Source organism: Mesocricetus auratus, unplaced genomic scaffold (assembly GCF_017639785.1).
Source record: "Mesocricetus auratus isolate SY011 unplaced genomic scaffold, BCM_Maur_2.0 Super-Scaffold_100004, whole genome shotgun sequence".
NCBI classification, from domain to species: Eukaryota; Metazoa; Chordata; class Mammalia; order Rodentia; family Cricetidae; genus Mesocricetus; species Mesocricetus auratus.
Window position 1 is genome coordinate 98,052,083 of NW_024429189.1, and position 20,415 is coordinate 98,072,497.

Sequence of the window (20,415 nt, forward strand, 5' to 3'; positions counted from 1 at the left end):
GCCTCCCCTGTGCTGGAATTAAAGGCATGCTCCACCACTGACCGGCTAGCAAAAACATTTTTCAAAGTTACCTTTCTAAAAATTTTTGGAGATGGGATCTCATTACATGGTTCTGATTGGTCCAAAATTTACAGAGACCAACTTGCCTTTGCCTCCTTAATGCTGAGATTAAGGGTATTTGCCACCACATGTAGCCTTAAAAAAGTTATTATTTTTGGCTAATTTCTTTTAAAAATAAAGATGTATTTTATGTGTATGAGTGTTATGCCAGCATGTGTGTTTGTACACTATATGTGTGCGGTGTCAGTGGAGGCCAGAAGAGGACTTTAGATTCTCTGAAACTGGAGTTACAGGTGTTTCTAAGCTGCCATTTGACTGCTGGGAATAAAGCCTGGTTCCTTTGCAAGAGCAGCCAGTTCTCTTAATTACTGAGCTGCCTCTCCAGAGCTAGGTCAATTGTTTCCTACCGAGAGAACATTCCTGGTGCCCATTCCTTGCTACTGGCTGCAAATTACTCTCTAGTCAATTAATGTGGTTAATTATGTGGTCGTCATGCATGTGGTTAGTTTTATAAATACCATGTAGGCATTCAAGAAGAATGATGGCATTTTCTTTTCATAGCTGCAAAATTCTATACCTGTCCTTCAGTTCAAGTGAACTAACTGGATTACTGTTCAGATAAACTGTATTCTTTAAACATGCTTAATTTACTTTCTAGATTGTTAAAAGACATTTGTTTTGAATTTCATTCTTAGAGAAATCATGAGTTTCTTTTCTTGCTGTCAATTTTGCTTTATATATTTTATCAATTCTTTTAAAATTAAATGACACCTATTGTGTGTGTGTGTGTGTGTGTGCGCGTGTGACAGCTTAGGGAAATCTGTTCTTTCCTTCCATGAGAGTCCTGGGGACCAAACTCAGGTCCTCGGGCTTCAAAGCAAGTGCCCTTATCTGCCGAGCTATTACAATGGTCCTATGTGATCAGTTCTTAACAACAGGTAGCTTGTGTTGGGGAGACAGAGACACTTAAATTAGATAGTAGTAGAAGCACACAGGAAGTGAGAATGGTGTTTTCAGGGTATCCGGGGTGTGTGTGGGGGAATCTGAAACGTTTTTGAAGAAAGATGAAATGAAGTCATACAAACATTTCTCCGAAGAGCTGAAAGTAGAGCGAACACAAACCGGGCAGGGGTGCCGCGCGATGCGTGGAGCTCTGCCCTCCGTTATCTCTCAGAGCCAAACACGCACCTGCTCCCCCCATAGATTTGCTACTTGACCAACTCTCGGGAGTTTCTGCCAAACAAAGTGAGGCCACCGCTATAGCACGCTCTGAGATAAAAGTACTTTCAAGGCCAGAACATTTGTTTTTATCAGGAAGACTGTTTTGAAATCTGTGATACAAACCAAAGTGAGAAACATATGGCCTAAAGGCCCTAATGATGGATTCATTTCATGGATCTTCCATTTAAAAACACTGAGATAGGAAGAAGAATTATCAAAATTAATGATAAGAAGATAAAAGTTTTAATAGATACTTCACTGGTGAAGATGCAGGAAGGCTACAAGGACATGCCTCGGTGCTGAGCATCACCTGCCACTTTGGGATCACAAATTAAGAAAACAATGAGGTGAAGAGGGGGTTGACAAGGCAGGAGGTAAGAGTAGGAGAGAGTGAGCAGAAAACATTATCCCCATTCCTGAAACCGTCAAAGCACAGTTTTAATTAATAAAAGAAGATATGCCCAGCTGGGGTTCTATAGGTAGAGATTTGTGCCTCCTTAATGAATCTTTAAATCAATTGTCTAGGATTAAAAAATTATGACAAGGAAAATATTCAAATTTATTGTACAAGCTATTTGATGGAATGTCTACTGTGATTATACATGTGATTGCATGTGGAACTGAGTTATGTTATAAAATTATTTCTTGACATAATCCTTTGCCAAAATAGTATGAAATTTACTACATCAAAGCTGACTTAATGCTCTCAAGAGTATTAATGAATGTTTGAGAAATAATTTATCTCTTCATTTAGCAAAAATGAGATCAACTCTCAGGATACATCCAAGTGGAATAAAGCTTGCCATGAGGGCACATGGCTTTAATCCTGGAGGATTTGTAGAGGTGTGCAGGCAGGAGGATCAGGAATTCAAGACCAGGTTCCACTACCCAGCAAGTTCTAGACCAGGCTGGGTTAAATGAGAACTCCCTCCCCAAATCCCAAAGCAACAACAACAACAACAAAATGGTAACAGCAACAAGAACAAAACCCCTTGATATCCTCACACAAGCTATATCTAAGTATTTAGTGATTTCATTTGTAATCTTCTAAAAAAGAAAACAATTATTGTCCCTCAACTGCAAGTGAGTGATTGGGTAACTGAATGCTAGTTCACACTCAAAGGCTGCTAACAGGCTGATAGCCCAGGGACAGTGAACTCTTGAGAACTCCCAAAAGGCATATTGGCACGGGTGAATCTCAAACACACTTTTCTAAGTGAAAAAGACCAGATTCCAAAGACATCTCGCTGCACGGCACAATTTATTCTCTATGCTCTCCAGGGTGTGGGGTATTTACAAAGGGACAAAGGGGACTCTTGGGGGGTGATGAAACTTTTGTACACTGCTTATACTGATAATAATACAACTGTGTGATGTGCTGAGGGCTGTGGAACTCTGTACTGAAAAAGCGAGTCGCTAGTTGTAAATGATACCTTAACAAAAGAGGGAATAAAAAACAAGAAGCAGGAGTCTTCCATCTCATGCAACCCCAGTCTCTGACACAGAAGCATATACATCATGTTGCAGAGATGCCAAGTCACACACAGACAATACCTCAATCCCACATTTTCTCATTTTATTTTACGATTCCCTCCCTGCCCCAAACACCTCCACCCCACACCGGATACATTTGTGGCTGTCGAGTAGGATTCCCAGGACTGTTCTTTCAGTCCTGTTCCCCGGGTAGTTGTAGTTGATGAGTTCTCCACCTGCTTTGCTAAGTACTGAATCAGATGAACACATTTGGCCCTTCTCTCCCCCATCTCAAACTTCCTCCCGTATATATGGATACAAAATAACCCTGAGCAACTCAGGAAGCTTGAGTTCCAGTGGGGAAAATAACTTCAAATACTATTAAAAAGTACAGTAAGTTTACCAAAAGCACCGTGACTTGGTAGGATGAGCAGGCTCTACACATCAGGACATTTCAGAGCTGTCTAAGGACTATGTAACCATTTTGAGGCCAAATGCAAGAAACCAGGCAGACAAGGCAGCATGATTCAAATTGTGACATTTTGAAAAAGGCAAAACTATAAGACAGTGAAATGATCTGTGATTGCCAGGGGCTCTAAAGGAGGGAGACATGCTGGGTGGACTACAGCATCCTTTTAGGAGAGCAAAACTGTTCTTCTGTAAGAACTACAGTGCCAGATATCTTAGTTAGGGTTTCTATTGCCATGATGAAACATCATGACCAAAAGGCAAATTGAGGAGGAAAAGATTTATTCTGCTTACATTTCCATATTGCTGTTTACTATTAAAGAAGTCAGGACAGGAGCTCAAACAGGGCAGGAACCTGGAGGCAGGAGCTGATGCAGAAGCCACGGAGGGGTGCTGCTTACTGGCTTGTTTCCCATGGCTTTCTCAGCCGGCTTTCCTTTGGAACTCAGGACCAATAGTCCGGGGATGGCAGCACCCACAATGGGCCGGTCCCTCCCCCATCAATCACTAATTAAGGAAATGCCCTACAGCTGGATACTATGGAGGCATTTTCTCAATTGAGGTTCCCTCCCATGAGATAACTCTAACTTGTGTCAAGTTGACATAAGGCTAGCCAGCACACTGGATGTCTGTTATTCATGTTTGTCAAAAGTCATAAACAATGTGAAGAATGGGCTCTCATAGAAAGTGGACTTCAGTCATCAACCTGTGCTCATCGGCTGTAACAAAAGCACCACCCCATCCACCCCACTGCAAGAATGTTATAAACAGGTATAATTGCATGGGGGGGCAGTATCAGAGAACATATAGGAAAACTTTCTAAAACAAAAAAGTCTGCTAGTTTGAAACATCTCTGAAATGAGGCTGCATGTTAAATTGGAAGGCATTTTAGATTTGATGAAGCATCCTTTGAGGTACAGCTGTTTAAGTAAGTATAATGAGATAAAAATGTAAACTTAGTAAGTGTCATGGCATGGAGCTATGAGGTGGCCCAGCAGCTTAGGACCCTTGCTGCTAAGGCTGACAACCTGAGTTCTGTCCCCAGACCCACAAGGGGGAGGGAGAGAACTGACTCCCCTAAGTCGTCTTCTTGTTTTCACATAAGTCCCCTGGCACCCATGCACATACATACACACGCACATGTTCAAAACAAATAGGAAATAAACACAGTGCTGTATCATGATTTCATTGGTAACATTAAAAATTTATTACTATATATTTTGACACATTTTTATTTCAATGTGTGTTGGGGCCGTTGGGGGATGGTAGAACTTGAGATACTTAAAAGTCAGGCAGGCTGACACAGAAACAAAACCCACATGGTTCCCGTTTTATGAGCTGCCTACACTAGTGAGGTTTAATGAGACAGAAAGCAGCGTTGCCATCACCAGAGGCTGAGGGTTAGGCAAGACTGGGGTTAGTGTTTAATGGATACATGATTTTGAGTTTAGGACAATGGAAGTTCTGGATTCGGGTAGAGATAGTAGTTATCCATACTGTGGTATCCAATGATATTGAACTATACACTTGAAATTATATCTTTAATGTGGTATATTTATATATTTTACTATATTATTATAATTGTGGGGTGTTAATCTGTACCATGGTGTATGTTTATCAGACAACTTTGTGGCATTGGTTCCCTTTTTTTACCTTTACATGGATCCTGGAGTTGTAATATAGGCCCTTAGGCTTTCACAGCTGATCCATGTCACCTGCCCTAATATAATATATATTTTAATATGTACATGGAGAGAGAATAAAGTTTGATTTGAGACACATTAAGATTAAGATGCTTGGGCAGTTGGATCAGATAGCGACCCAAGTGTCAATAAAGATTTAGCAAGTGCCATGTTGGAACCATGAGGCCAGAGAGAATGTAGGGAAAGGGGTAGTGGTGGTCAGGATACACTTAAAGAGTGTAGTGGTGTCCAGAAGGAAAGAGAAGACAAGAGAGTATAGGGCCAAAATTAGCAACAAGTGGAAAGGGCACCTTGTAGGAGGCAGCGTTCAGTGTGCTGAAGTTTTCTGGGGGTCTGAAAGAGGTGACAACTACCAGATGCAGCCAAACGGAAGTGTTTGGTGCTTTAGCACAGGGTTTCCTTCTGATGAAAGCCAGGTTGAAGTGGGTTGGGAAGGAAGGAGTGGGTGAGGGGAACCCCTCATAACCCTTTGAAGAAGCTCTGCTCTGCACTGAGGAGTGGTGCTTTACTCCCCATGCATGCTGGGCATGCCTTGCTAGAGAAGGAATGGCGGTCTAAGCAGGAGAGAGAACTGAAGGAGGAACCTGAGTGGTGCAAGGACCTTTGTTGGAAGCGGGACTCCCCCTGTGCCTTCCAGAAGAGACTGAGATCCTGACGTGAGTGAGGTAACGATGACAAAATTACTGTTCTGGTTGATTTTTGTCAGCTTGACACAACTCAAGATGTAACTTCAGTTGAGAACATGCTGCCATTAGATTGGCCTACAGGCAAGCCTAGGGGATGTTTTCTTGATTAAGGATTCATGTGGCTGAGACCTCAGGCACATAATTGTCTCTCCGCTCTCTCTCTTCCTCCTGCAACTTGATCGAGATGCCTCTCACGGGGCCTCTCTGAATCCTCTTCATGAGATGCGTGACATAGCCGGCTATCTTGTTGCGGAGCTTCTTGCTGGGGATGATGGCGATCTCCTCGCACACGCGCTTGTTGGTGTGGAAGTCATTGCCCAGGCGCGTGTAGTACTTCTCGATGATGACCCGGGCCGCCTTCTTCACGGTCTTGGTGCGCACGCGGCCCATGTTGACGGGTCCAGCCCTAGACCAGGAGATCATTGAGGTCGATCCTGACACCAAGGAAATGCTGAAGCTTCTGGACTTCGGCAGTCTCTCCAACCTGCAGGTCACTCAGCCTACAGTTGGGATGAATTTCAAAACACCACGTGGAGCCGTTTGAGCCTGTTGTGTCATATTTTCAATAAACCTGGAAATAACCTTGAAAAAAAAAAGGATTCATGTGGGAGGGTCTAGCTCACTGGGGATAATGCCTTCCCTGGACGCATGGGCACTGAGTTGTATAAGAAAGCAGGTTGAGCACACCATGGGGGATTCAGCCAGCCAATAGTATTTCTCCATGGTCTCTGCTTCAGCTACTGTCTCTAGGTCCTGCTTTGAGTTTCTGACTTCCCTCAGTGATTTGTGACCTGAGAGCTATAAGATGAAATAAACCCTCCTTTTCCCCAAGTTACTTCTGGTCATGGCCTTTAGTGCTGCAGTAGAAACACTAACAATGGCTTCTGTGTTCTCAGTGAAGTGAAGCTGGGTCACCAGATGGTTAGGGGGTGTAAGAGACTTGAGAACACTTATGAAAGTAAAAAGAAGTCACAGTGGGGACTGAGGACAACTCCCAGGACAAGGGCAGTGGGCTGGCAGGGCAGTGCTCTGGGAAGCCAGTGACCTGAATATGCGGCGACCTTCTTAGTCCTCTGAGGATGTGAAGAGAGCCCAGGCTGAAGCCACCTATACTCGTGACTTTCAAAGTGAGTTCATGGTCCAGCAGCATCAACCTGGGAACTCAGAAAGGCAGACCACAGGGCCCCTCCCCCGCCCACTGAACCAGAAACTGTGGGTGTGAGGCCTGGTTTACTTGGTTTCTCACAAACCCTCCAGAGTTTCTGAAATCTTAGACGCACTGACTGGGGGGTTGGGGGGGGGGGGGAGAGCCAAGGACATATGCATGAGCAAGTCCAGGCAAGCATGGCTGCTGTCCTCCCAGGCAGCAGGCCTTTCCTTTCACTGATCTACCAATCCACACGGGGAATGCAGTGCCATTTAAAGGAACTCTCAAATCTCTCTAAGGAAGTGTTTAAAAAAATATGTTGAAGACATTCTTCAAATGCATCCATCTGTGTTGTCTCTGGAGTCTGAATTGGAACGTTGAGCTTTGTGTCCTGCTCTTTGTCCTTGCACACCGTGCTTTGAAAGGCCTCTCGACTGTCCTTCCTAGGGTTCTCCTTCCAGGACAGCCACAGGGATGTAGGCCCACCTTTCCGTATGGTTCAATTCCCGCTTTCAGTGCTGCTGGGGGGGGAAAAAAGGCAATGAACAGGCTGCTATCCTAGAGGAGTGCTTTCTTTCTCAGCTGAAATGGAAGCAAGGATGACTCAGAGCCGGTCCTGCTAGTGACTCACATGATGGTCTGTTTATGGGTAAGTGCTTCTCCCAGGAAGTCGACAGCCTATCCTCCTACCTGAGTCACGAGCCCTGTGGTGCTCCTGTCAAGGCAAAATTACCACTAAAACCAGGGAGATGAGCCAAAAAAGATGTGGGCTCTAGAAAACATGAGGGTTGAAGCTTAAGTTTAGGAGGTGAAATTTGTTCCTGATTTGCTGGTGGCCCTGGGCAGACTGACAAAGGGCTCAGTGCTCTTTTATGAAAACGGAGATTTTGTGTAATTAAACTATAAGTAGATTTAAGACCCATCCCAAAGGTAAACCAGGGCTCTCCTAACTGGAGATACTTTCTGGAACCAAAGGGAGAGGTCCCGGGGTGATCTAATCACTGAAGATTTCCAGGACAATCTGTATCTTGAGCAAGGCCTGGTAAATGGTGGAAGGACAGATGGGGGTCTCTAGGAGACAAGGAACAGGGGCAGGATGGGAGGAGGTCAGATTTAGTGAGCTGGGTCTTGATTGACCAGAGAGAGAGAGAGGAGTTGGCAAGTACGGTCATAGCGTTTGATTTTGGGATCCCACCCACACGTCTTTGCTGTCTCCTTTACTGACTCTGTCTTCACTCTTCTCCGTGTGTTACTGCTGCCCACCCCACCCTACCTGCCCCTGCATTTCCTCCTGTCCTCTGCTCTCCTCTGCATCATGGAGCATCAAGGGCAGGCCTTGTGTGGGCTAAGTCCTCCCTTTCCTGTTTAGTTGGTATGTGGCATCTGCTACAGAGACAGCCTGTTTACTCCCTGCTGACACATGGGTTGTGGTCAGCAAACTATCTACCAAGGCCCCCCAGTGTGGGAAGGGCCAGGATGCTGACACACACTGTGACTACATTTGTTTGTTTCACTGCAGCCAAGAGGCTCAGTGTTCTGTACGCATCCATGGCTGGGACAGTCAGCTGGGCTGCTGACATCGATGGCCCAGCCGCCTGGGCATGGCTCAGGACTCAGAACAGACCTCTGGAGTGAATACACATTGCACAGCTCTTCAGGAAGTGGGTGGCATCTCGGTAGCGAGAAGGACTGCACAGGGTGTGGGAATGTTGAACTCTATCTTAATTCCAGTGTCTATTTGTCATGAACGAGTTAGGTACATATAAGTAAAGGAGCCCTGAACAAGTATGTTTTTCCCATATGCCCTCTCTGTCTGCCTGCTTTGATTGAGTCTTTCTGTGATGTATGTGCTATGATATACCCTCCTTAGTTGTTGCTTTTTCTTTTTCATAAATTCTGAGTGATGACCTGTTCAGGCTGTAAGTGGATGAAAATGTTCTGTTTAGGCTGTAAGTGGATGAAAATTTCTGGGTTGGTGGCAGGAAGTGGGCATGCCCTTGGGAGGTTAGACAATGGTGGTGATGGGCATTTACAAGGAGGCACGACTCTTGCCTAAGACCACATTCCTAAACTCTGAGTACAAGGGTCTAAATCCACAGATTTAGAGACAAAAAGTCAGGGAACAAGCAACGCTCATGTAAACGAATAGTCTAGGTGAGGGGTTTTGAATAATCTGAGGGAGGCCTGGGATTTCCAGTCATCCAGAGCTTTTCAGGCAGCTGGTCTTCTGGCCTGGTTGCACATCAAGTATGAAGGGGAAATGTCAACAGTCCTGACCTCCTTCTGGGAGGGAGAATCCACTGTGTTTCTCTCCTGCTTCCCTTGGTAGGGGAGAAGAAACAGTCTATACCCAAGGCTGCTGCCACCTCCAGTATCGCTTGTAAGGCCTTAAAGAACCTGCCTGCCTCTGGAATCTGTTCCCATACATAAGAGAGGCATCCCTTGGAAATGTTCCTCTCTTGTTTATTATCTGCAAAGATGACTGCCAAGGTTTCCCACAACTTTGTGCATATTTGTTACATGATGGCTTGTGTTTCCTCCAAACGATGTTAGAGTCTTACCCCCAGTACCTCAAGTCTGACATTGTTTGGCATTAATTAGAAATTTTATTATTATTATTAACATTATTATTATTATTGTCATTATGTGACAGGGTTTTTCTACACATCCCTGACTGTCTTGGAACTCTCTATGATGACTAGGCTGGTCTTGAACCCACAGAGATCTGCTTGCTTCTGCCTCCTTCCTGAGTGCTGGGATTAAAGGTATGCCCTATTTTTTTTTGTTTTGTTTTTTGTTCTTTTGGTTTTTTGAGACAGGGTTTCTCTGTATGACTTTGGAGCCTGTCCTGTAACTTGCTCTGTAGACCAGGCTGGTCTCGAACTTACAGAGATCTGCCTGCCTCTGCCTCCCAAGTGCTGGATGTGCGCCCCCACCGTCCAGCTGGTATGCCCTATTCTTTACAGTTGTAATCAAACACAAAAAATGAAGTTATTATGACCATTTATAGATGATAACCAAGACCAAGGTGATGCATCTAGAAGTCACAAAATGGCAAAGACTGCCTGCACTTTCCAGAAGCCAGGAGAGAAGTACGGAACAGATTCTCCCTCCTAGAGGCACCAATCTTGCTGGCATCCTGATTGTGAACTGCCTACCACACCTCTGAGACAGTGAGTTCTGCTATTTAAGCCATTTAATCTGTGCTATTCATAATGGGCACCCTAGAGAACGCTCAGCTCTACTACACACGGTGGACTGGGCTTATCTTTTTTTCTTTTCTTTTTGAGATTAGATATAATTACAGCATTTCTCCCCTTCTTTCCCCACCCATTACTTTTCTCTTGAGTCCTGGCTGGCTTTCTGACTTCTGGCAGAGAGTGCAGGAGACGTGATTACTTGCCAGACCTGGGCCAGAGTCTTATGATGCATAGCAGCTTCCGTGTAGACCCTCTGAGAAACCAGCTGCCATGCTGTTGTAAGGAAGTCTAGACTGTTCTTCTGGGGATGTCCTGTGTGGCTGCAGCTGGATTTCCATTTGTGTGTCTAATTGATACCATATGGCAGCATAACTGTCCAGTTAACTCAAAGAATTGTGAGAAATAAGAGTTTTGGTTAAGCTACTAGGTTTGGGGGAGTTATGCAGTAATAGACATCTGAAAGTGAGTTTTTATTTATTGTGGCAAGCACTCCATTACCCCTCCCACTGTTGTCCTAAAACCCCCAGTTCTACCTTGCTACCCTTCTTCTGAATAGATTCTGAGTTTTCTGGCTCTCCATATTACTTCCTTTTATGTAGCAAGATGTTTTTTTCTCTTTTTGGGGGCCCACCACCCAGGTCCCAAATGAATCACACATGGAGGCTTATTACTTGTGAATTTCCAACCTTACCTTGGTTTGTTTCTTGCCAGCTTTTCTTAAATTAACCTGACTAGCTTTTGCCTCTGGGATTTTCCTGTTCTCTTACTTCTGTAAATCCTACTCTTATTCTGTGGACTGCTGTGCAGCTGAATGACGGGGTGCTGGCCCCTGACATCCTCATCTCCTTGTTCTCTTGCTCCCTTTGGTTCTCCTACTTGTACCCTCTGCCTGCCAGCCCATGGTCCTGCCTCTCTATTGGCCATTCAGCTCTCTAGTAGGACCATCAGGTGTTTTAGACAGGCAAAGAATCACAGCTTTACAGAGTTAAACAAATGCAGCATAAACAAAAGCCATCATCTAAAATAATATTCTACCACAGTTTTACATACAAATTTTTAGTGATTTCCCCTCATTGGCAGGGCCTGCATTGTGTGATTATCTTTGTAGATGGATTTTTCTTTGGGATGTCAGCTCACAAAAAATGACATGGAGACATTAATTATGAAAGCTTGGCCTAACTTAGGCTGGTTTCTAACTAGTTTTTATAACTTAAATTAATGCATTTATACTAATCTACATTCTTTCAGGTGGCGGTACGGCTCTTCCATTTTACACCTCCTGTTTCTTCTCCGCATCTCCTGGAGTATCCACCCTTCTTCCCAGAGTCCTCTCTATCCCTGGAAGTCCCACCGAGCCTTTCTAGTTATTGGCTGATGAACTTTTTACTACACCAATCACAGCAATACATTTTCACACACTGCAAATATCCCACATTTCCCCTTTCTGTCTAATAAAAAGGAAAGATTTTAATTCTAATTATATTATAATTTTATACAATAAGTAAAATTACATACAATAAGAACAATTATCAAGTAAGAATTACATTAGCAATGCCCAATCCATTTGTATTTGTCAAATTTGGAGAGATTATTCTATTATCTATCTCTATCTTAATGAGTCCAAAGTTTTATACCTAAATCGTTTTCCATCATAATTTGTATTACCATCCGAAAAATATCTTTTTAGACCTAAAAACATCTTCTTAGATAAACTACTTAAACCTTTATGTTGCTCAGCCTTATAAAGTTCACATCTCTTATGTAAGTTTCTTATTTGAATTTGATAACAAGGAAAACTGTAAAACTATAACTATCTAGTTTTTAGCTCCATAAAAGACCCAAGAAGGATACAATATTAATTGAGTAAACAGGAAGTGTAGAACTCCCTAAACTATAGAAATGATATTGACATCTGGCTTCCTGGACAGTCTTTCAAGGTTCCTCTGCAACGTTGGGGCATCCATCTTTGGCCTACAGGCCTCGAATATTTGACAAACTTTTCTGTGAAGCAGGAATTTTGAAGAACTGTCCTACCTTGTCTTGGCAAAGTTCGGCAGCTGCCCTCTTTCGTATCCTCCTTGTCCAGTTTGAGCAGTATACTGTGAGCAGTCGGGGCAAGGGTAGTTTTTTTTTTGCCCAGTGTATAACTTTGACACAATAAAAGCAAACTCCATACAGAAGTTCTTTGATGTCCACCACTCTTTTTTGAAGCAAAATAGTGCTGCCAGGAGCAGACATGTCTCACTGTCACAAAAAGCCTTATGTTATTAAAACATTTAAAATGCCATAATCTGTCTGTCTTTGAAGTGTTTGGAGACCATCTATCTATCTAAAATATATTTCTACATGACCTTGAAAACATACCTAGCATGACTACAAGTTTGATTGTTATAGATGACTAACTACTAACCCCCTTTTTCTTAATTATCCTATGAGGTTTATAATCATAGCTTTTAAGGACTAGAACTTTGCATTACATTTTTAAATGAGCTGCATATGTACAATACCTTAAACAAGACTAGAAACATATATAATACAACAAAGTAACCTTAAATTTGTATCACTATATAAAAAATCCATACCAAGGTAAAATATTTGAGACTAGCGGTTGTTCAAAAGTAGACTCAACAATCCACCCTTCTATCCCATCATTCTATGTCCCCCCCTTTCCCTTCAGAAGGAGATCCCTGAACCTAATCTCCTTTGTTTAGCTTTTTTCCTGACCATGACCTGCAACAACTTGTATACAACCCCTGTAAATGTGGATGAGCATCCATAATCTATTGGATGACCAAAAACAACCCATTCCCACCTGTTGGGAATGTGGGTGTGTGTTCTCTAGACTGCTTGTAGTCAAGATTTTCAGGAGGTCTCCCCCAAGCAAATATTATCTTCATTAATTTGGAAAAGAACCATAACGTTTTGTTTCCTGTGGAAACAAAGGCATAACCTCTCCCCAAATGCAACATATTTTCTGACTTCCATTTTGAAGTTAAGACATTCTTAACTTAAATATATAGGTAGGTTTAATTGAGCAGTTTCATAATCCAATGTCTCTCAGCAGCTATTGTTTTTTTGTACATTAGCATTTAAAAAATTCAAAATCAACAAAGTATCATACAGGAACGAGACACCTTGTGTATTTCCCATCTTTATATAGCTTATTTTTTATATTTATCTTTTCTTTAAAGACTTTACTTATTATTTTTAAACTATTTTTTCTGTGACTATCTATACCCATTTTTTTTCTTTCTTTAACATCTAAGCACATTAAAGCACACTGTACCTTTTTTAGAGGTTTTCTGTGTCTGGACCTGGCTTTACTAACCACCTGCAGGGTTCTCTGACTGCATGAGACAAATCTTAAACTACCATGTCAGCTGCCACATAACTCTGCTTAGCGCATGGCAATGCACATGGGTTTGGCCCAGACCGTAGGCAGTGGCCAGTATGTGCCTCTGTATGTGGAGCCCTGGCTTTCCTGGGAGACGGCAGGATGAGGAAGCCATGTCCAGCTCCTTGTCTAGAATTTTTCTTAGCTTTCTCAGGCCCCATGTTTGGGTATTTGAACCTCCAAATTGGATGCCACATGCAGACAGGTTTTTCTTTGGGCCACAAGTTCACATACACACACACACAAAATGACATGGAGGCTTATTAACTGTGAAAGCTTGACCTTAGTTTAGGCCTGTTTTTAACTGGCTCTTATAAGTTAACACCTTTATGTTAGCCCACGTCCTATCAGGTGGCGTCACCTCTCTTCCATCTTGCACCTCCCGTTTCCTCTCTGTGACCCCTGGTGTCTCTGCCCTTCCTCTTCCCAGAGCCCCCTCTGTCTCCAGAAGTCCTGCCTAACCTTTCTAGCTATTGACTGTTCGTCTTTTTATTACACCAATCACAGCAATACATTTCCACACAGTGTACAAATATCTCACAACACATCTTAGCTGCAGAGAAGCCTGGGAAAGAGGAGCTCTGGCTTTGAAGTAGGGATGTGGAGAAGGATCTGTGGCTTGGAAAGTTCCTCAAACATAGAAAAATATTCCAAAGTGCTGGCACCTGATGCCTCGGTCCTCTGGCTGGGGTCCCTTTTATTTTACCCAGATAGAAATCATGGGTGAGCGTGGGAGGTAGGTGGTGCCCTGTGGTGTTACAGCCCAGGGCATTTGGGACCATCAGCTTTGTAAGTATTGCGATGTCTATTCCTGGCTGTCAACTTGACTGCATCTGGAATTAACTACAACTCCAAAGCGGAGGGTACACCTGCGAGTATGAAGTGTGAATGTCTGCTTCTAATCTGGATGTTTAAGGTGGGAAGACACACCTTAATCCAGATCTTTAATTCAGATCTAATCTGGGCCGCACTTTTTGCTGGAAGTCTATGTAATATGTAAGGGCATGGAAGAGGGAAGCTTTTACTCCCTGACTACTTGCCCTCCCTCTTGCTGGCAAGTCCATTTTTTTCACTGGCATTGGAGCCTGCTTCTTCCGGATTCCAGTGTATACTGAAGACCAGCAGAGATGTCCAGCCTTGTGGACTGGGCAACTACTGGTTTCTTGGACTTTCTGTTCATATCCAGCCATTGTTGGATTAGCTGGATTATAGTCTGCAAGTTATTCTAATAAATGAGAGCGAGCGAGAGGGAGGGAGGGAGGGAGAGAGAGAATTCATTCTTTAACTCTTTTTACTCTAGAGAATCCTGACAAATGCAAGTATACAGCTTGTATTGTATAACTAATACAAGTATGTAGTATAGTCGGGATTTCCTAGCCCTTAACAGCAGAAGGTATCACAGCTTCTGAGCCTGGGGCGTCCTAAAACCATTGGCTCTAACACCAGACAGCCCTCTAGAAGCCTTCGGTGACCAGGGCTTGCAGTTTCTCTTCCCGTGCTCCTTACAGCCTTCTATGCATCAGCTTTCCATTCTGTCCACTCTTTTCATACCCCTCGCTTTTGCTCTGGCCAATTTCTGTAACTGTTAATGTGTCTCTCCATCAGCTGTCAAGCAGCTGGCTGTCTGGTTCACTCTGCAGCTTGGCCTGCTCATTGCTGAGCTGTTGCTGCTGCTACCTCTGCTACTGCAATGTTTCTGCCAACACTGCTTCCTGCTGTCTCTACTGCTTCTTTCAGTACCATTAAAAGTAGATAAAGCCACTTGAGAGAAGCCTCTTATTGAGCTTAATGTTGCATCACCGGTGGAGGCAGCACAGGAGGGTGTCTTTCAGATGATGCATCAAGAACCAAATCTGTCTAGCTAGGAGACGAGCCTTTGGACCAATCACAGCATATATGTGCACCAATGATAGCACACCTAACATACAAATGGCTATTTGTGTTTGCAGGTTTAGAATAGGTTGTGGTAGTCCCTCTGCTAGGCCACTAGGGGAAGTGTGTTCCCTCTGTCCTGGGTGGAGATGGTTGTGGGATCATCTGAGTTCATTTGAGCTTCAGATAGCAAAGAATCTGCTACAAAGTGAAACAGTCTTGCCTGACTTTGTGCCTTCAGGAGCCAGAAAAAAACAGGGCAATCTTTGTGTCCATGGAGTGTTCCAAACAGCTGCAACTGGCCTAAGGGTAGTTCACTTGGATGTTTGATTGCCAGTCTTTTGCTCAAAGAAAGCAAGGCAGAAAGAATCCAATAGAGATAGAATCCAGTAGCTGGTAATTAGGGAGCAAAATCTCTCCATTCCCCAGCATCTTTGCTTGCTTACTGTCAAGAACATAAATATCAGTAATACCTTCAATAAGAACCTATAAACTTTTTATTAATAGTGATTTTTTTAAAGACAGGGTTTCTCTGTGTAGCTCTAGCTGCCTTGGAACTAGCTCTGTAGACCAAACTGGCCTCGAATTCAGAGATCTGCCTGCCTCTGCCTCCAGAGCACTGGGATTAAAGGTATGTGCTACCATGTCCCCCTAGTAGTAGCAAGTTTTAAACAGAGTTTTAACAGTATTTAATCCTTGCCCAGTGCCCCAGGAATAGATGGATCTTTCTTATCTGTGTCAGTTGGAACATGTGTATATTTAATGACTCTTGGAGGGGAACTTATGGCATGCTTGGCACACATAGCTCTGGGCTTGTTCACCTTCTGGTAGTAAACAGGGCCCTGTAATTCTTCTTCTTCTTCAATCTCTATCCATATCACTTAGACTAGATGGGTTAACTCTGGGCATCACCTCAGGGATTGCCTTGGGATGGCATATGAACCAGTCAGAGCCAACTATTTTTACTGAAAGAAAAGAGGGTGTGAGGAAGGAGCCTAGAGTTTCTGACAACATGTTCTCACTGTAAGGGGCAGTTAGGGATAGGAAGACCAAGTCTGGATTTTTATTTATCTATTTTTTGAGCCTTTGCTTACCTGAGTCAGTTATACTGCTGGGCTTGTCTGTTACACAAGTAACTAAACCCCCTGTTTATTTTCTCAAAAGCCATTAAAGTAGTTTCCTACTCAAAGAGACCAGATTAATATTTTTATTTAGTAAACTCTTTGGGGCAGGTACTATTTACTAAGCCCATTTTACAGCTGAGAGAACCGAAACAAGAAGATACTAAATGACATGCCTAAGACCAAATAACTACACAGAGGCAGAATTCACCCGAGGGCTTGAGCCCTTAAAGCCATCCTGAATCAGTCTACTCTTTGGAGGGGGAAGGAGTCACGGAGGAAAGTGTGAAGTCTACCCCAGGAGGATGTGGTGCTTAAAAGAGGGGTGGGAAGAGGGACTTCAAGGTTGGTCAATGACAAGACCTTTTGAGCAAGAAGAAACTTCACATATGAAATTGATTTGCCCCAATTGAAGTTGGTTCCTAGGTGGCTCCCTCAGGCAGGGAACATCAGAGCCCATTTCTGCAGGGCCTCCTTTTAAAACCCAGTTTTAGGGATTGCACCCAGAGCTTTGGAAAGCTTAAGTGTTCTTCTTCTGAGCTCCTCCCCTATTCCTTCTTCCTTTGAGACAGGCTTTCATTGTGCAGCTTAGCTGGCCTTGAAGTTTGGTATGTAGCCAAGGCTAGCCTTGAACTCTGTAACCCTCCTGACTTGGCCTCCTGAGGCTGGGATCACAAGTATATGTCATCACATCCAGTTTCTCTCGTGGCTGAATCTACGGTGACCTGTGCTCAGCACTGGCCTGTTGTCCCAGGTTGAACTCAGGGGAGGGTACCCTCCCGAGACACAGCCCAAAGTAGGGGCTTTGTTGACATTAAGGACTTACTTGTATTCTCTTGGAGCCAGTGCTGATCTGCTGTATAACTAAAACAACAGGAAGAGCTGAACAGGGGTGCAGAGATGGATAAGTCATTTTCTTTCTTTTTGGGGGAGTGTAGCCCTGTGTAGTAAGTAGCCATCTGTAGTAGCCCCTGTAGCAGCCAGTCTTTGTGGGCTTCAGTGGTATCCAGCAGACTTGGCCGGTTTGTACCAGAGAGGGGAATGTGGATTGAGAAACTGAGGGTAAAGACACTAAGGAAAAGAGAGACACAAATAGAGTTGGGAGGGTAATCCAGTGAATACTGAACTCACCAAGTTTATTCTTCAACATTCTTATGTGCCCCAACCAAAAAGGGGAAAATGGCAAAAGACTACTATGATACAAGAAAGAAATAGGCGTTCTTTCTCCAAAAATTTGGTAACCGCACATTAGACTAAATCTCTCGTTAACTGTCCTTGAGGGTTAAGAGTAACCATACCTCAGACCAAGTCTTTTGTTATCTAGAGAAGACATTCAAGCTGAAGGCCAAACATCCTACAGTAGTCACACCTTGGACCTTTAGGTTTTATGGCTTTAACCTTGGAAGAGTAAGGGTAGTTTTGAACTCTCTAACCTTAAGCCAAGATGAAGTGAAGCCATTTTTATGGGCCCTGACAGTCGTGACTGTCCTGGAACTTACTCTATAGTCTAGGATGGCCTTGAATTGAGAGATTTGCCTGCTTCTGCCTCCTAGGTACAGGGATTAAACATTGGTTCTCAACCTATGGGTTGTGACCCTGGTCACATATCAGATATCCTGCATATCAAGTATTTACATTATGACTCATAACAGTAGCAAAATTACAGTTATGAAGTGGCAAAGAAATAATGTTATGGTTGGGGGTCACCACAACATGAGGAACTGTATTGGCTGCAGCATTAGGAAGTCTTGAAAACAGCTGCAATAAAGGCATATGCCACCACTACCCCGCTAACAAGTGACTTCTAAGCAAATATAATTTTTTAAAAAGAAAAAAGTGTCACTTAATATTAACTTTAGCTTTCATTAAAAGTTTGGGGGTTTTTATAGGGAAACACACCTTTTAAAAAGAGCCACTTCAGACCTTGGGCCTTTTTCTTTCAACTTAGGTTCTGGGTTGACGTGGACACCCAAAGGAGCCCTGAGTGAGTGGAGGCAGCCCAGGACCAGAGGGGCTCTCTTTCCTTTCCAAAGGGCGACTCCTGAGTCTGGGGAAACTGAGGCGGGCATGCTCTTACAGTGCCGGAAGACCTCGTCGGCTTTGCAGGGCGGGGCAGCGCAGGGCTGGCTCTGTTCCTAGGCAGATGGGTGGGTGAGGCGCCCCATTTGCAAGATAGGGGAGCACAGGTGGCGGTCCCCGCGGCGGCTCCAGGCCGTGTGGCCTCGGGCTCCCCGCCTCCGGTGGGCGGGCCCGGGGCGGAGCGCACAGGCGGGGTGGGCCGGGGACGCGAGGCGGAGCGGGGCCCCCGCACAGGCCGCGGCGGCTGGCTCGGCCCTACGGTCCCAGCGGCGGCTGCAGGAGGAAGCCCGGCGGCTGCGGAGGAGGGGAGGCGGAGAGGCCGAGGCCGCTCGCGAAGACGCTCCCCGGCTCCGCAGGGAAAGGTACGGCGCGGCCTCCCCGGCCCGGACGCAGGCAGCCACGGCACCGGGCAGGCTAGGGGCTTCCGACGGAGGCCGGCGGTGGGCAGAGGCGGCTGTCGCGGGCGACTGCGACCTCGGGGTCCGGGCCGCATCCCCCGAGCGCTCGGCACGGCAGCGCAGACAAAGCCGGCTAGACACTCTGGCGGCCCGGCGGGTGCGCGCTGGGGAGCGGAGAGAGCGCAGCTCGCGGCGGCGGCAGGGGCCCGGCGTCCGCGGGTCTTTTTGGGACAGCGGGAAGAATGGGGACTAGCTCTCCCGAGGGCCGCCCCAGGGCTTGCAGTCTGCCCCATGCTTGGCGGGAGCCAGGTTCACGAAGGGCAGGGGGAGTTGGAGCAGTCGCTTTACCGGGAAGGGGTGCCGAGGCCGGCTGTCTGCTTGGGGGTGGCGCGGCTGTGGAGCAGGTGAGCGATCCGCGGACCTCTCGGATCTTGCACCCGGAGCAAGCACCGCACAGTGACTGGTTCTTCTTCCAGCCATACCCACAGGTTGATGGAGGAACCTACTGATACTGTCACAGCATGATCCTGCCTGGGGTCCACTTGGGGGAAACAGCAGGCTCTGAGTGGAGGTCAGCGGGGCTCGGGGTAAATGGAGGGTCAAGGCGGTGTGTAAATGGCCCTCGTATTTGCGTTTTGCCACCTCTTAGACAGGAAGGAATATTACAGTGCCTGAAGGGCCATGCTTTCTCGTAGGCTCCTGGGCCCTATGACCATCACTTATGTGTTGTTCCCCAGGTTTCTTACCCAGCAGGTTGTGGGAACAGGTGTATATCCTCCCTCTCATTTCAGTCTCCCTTTTTGCTTTGAACCTCACCCCCTTGAAGCCAGGGAGCCAATTCCCATTACAGTGTGTCTTGCTCCGAAGTCGCATCCTTAGCGGTGGCCCTGAGCGGCAGCCAGGGTCTCCAGTGAAGGGCCACTCTAGCAGGCTTTGCCCACTCTGCAGGTCTCCTAAAAGCTCTGTCCCAGAGTTGTATCCTTCTCTGGGCTCTCCAGTTCCTCCCCGCTGCCCGTCTGCGTTATCCTGTTTTCCTATAGCCTCTTCACTTAGCCCTTCCTTAAATGTTGGAGGGCTCCAGGGCTCTGTTCTCAGCACCCCCTCTCCTGGTTCCCCTTCTCTCCATCCCCTGCTCACTTTCTACCCCAGTTTTCATTCTTTCTTATGATTTAAAAATTTATGAATGCAAATGTATCATTTTGATTTATTTTGTGTGCATTGGTAGTTTGTCTGCTTGGATGTCTGTGTGAGGGTGTCTGATCCCCTGGAACAGTTGTGAGCTGCCATATGGGTGCTGGGAATTGAACCCCAGGTCCTCTGGAAGGACAGCCAGTGCTCTTAACCGTTGACCAATCTCTCCAGCCTCGAACACAAAGATCTTAAGTGTTTCATGCTCATGATTTTGAATAGCAGGTTTTGTCTTTGGCCCCAGCTGGGTCCTCCACTCTTCTGGTTGTTTTTTTCATGTCCTGGTTGGTGGAAAACTTATGTGGATGAAGCAGGATCCTGACAACACTGGGGACAGGAACCTCTCAGGTTCTGCCATCTGAAAACGGCTGGTAATCTGCCCATCTTTTAGGACAGGCAGCATGA

The 20,415-nt window shown here is 45.2% G+C and overlaps 2 protein-coding genes and 1 long non-coding RNA gene across 5 annotated transcripts in view; 2 read left to right on the top strand and 1 right to left on the bottom strand.

Moving 5' to 3' along the window:
• Positions 1-5,710: 5,710 nt before the first annotated feature.
• Positions 5,711-6,208, bottom strand: LOC101828260 (40S ribosomal protein S17-like). Its single transcript, XM_021226359.2, has one exon. The coding sequence runs from the start codon at positions 6,032-6,034 to the stop codon at positions 5,726-5,728; it is 309 nt and encodes a 102-aa protein (XP_021082018.1). The 5' UTR covers positions 6,035-6,208; the 3' UTR covers positions 5,711-5,725.
• Positions 6,209-9,478: 3,270 nt separating this feature from the next.
• LOC121140530 lies at positions 9,479-11,782 on the top strand. The gene is made up of 3 exons (XR_005877421.1): positions 9,479-9,523; positions 9,769-9,931; positions 11,207-11,782. It is a non-coding gene; the product is annotated as an uncharacterized LOC121140530 (long non-coding RNA).
• A 6,850-nt stretch (positions 11,783-18,632) lies between these two features.
• The window catches only part of Smox (spermine oxidase), a 33,777-nt gene continuing 31,994 nt past the window's right edge, over positions 18,633-20,415 (top strand). For all 3 annotated transcript variants that reach the window (XM_005068652.4, XM_040746331.1, XM_005068653.4), the window contains exon 1: positions 18,633-18,786. The gene's annotated coding sequence lies outside the window, so the exon portion shown is untranslated. The remainder of the gene's footprint in view (positions 18,787-20,415) is intronic.

What these genes read in the sequence shown, in the direction of transcription:
- LOC101828260 (XM_021226359.2), bottom strand. Translation starts at nt 6,034, where the DNA reads ATGATCTCCTGGTCTAGGGCTGGACCCGTCAACATGGGCCGCGTGCGC.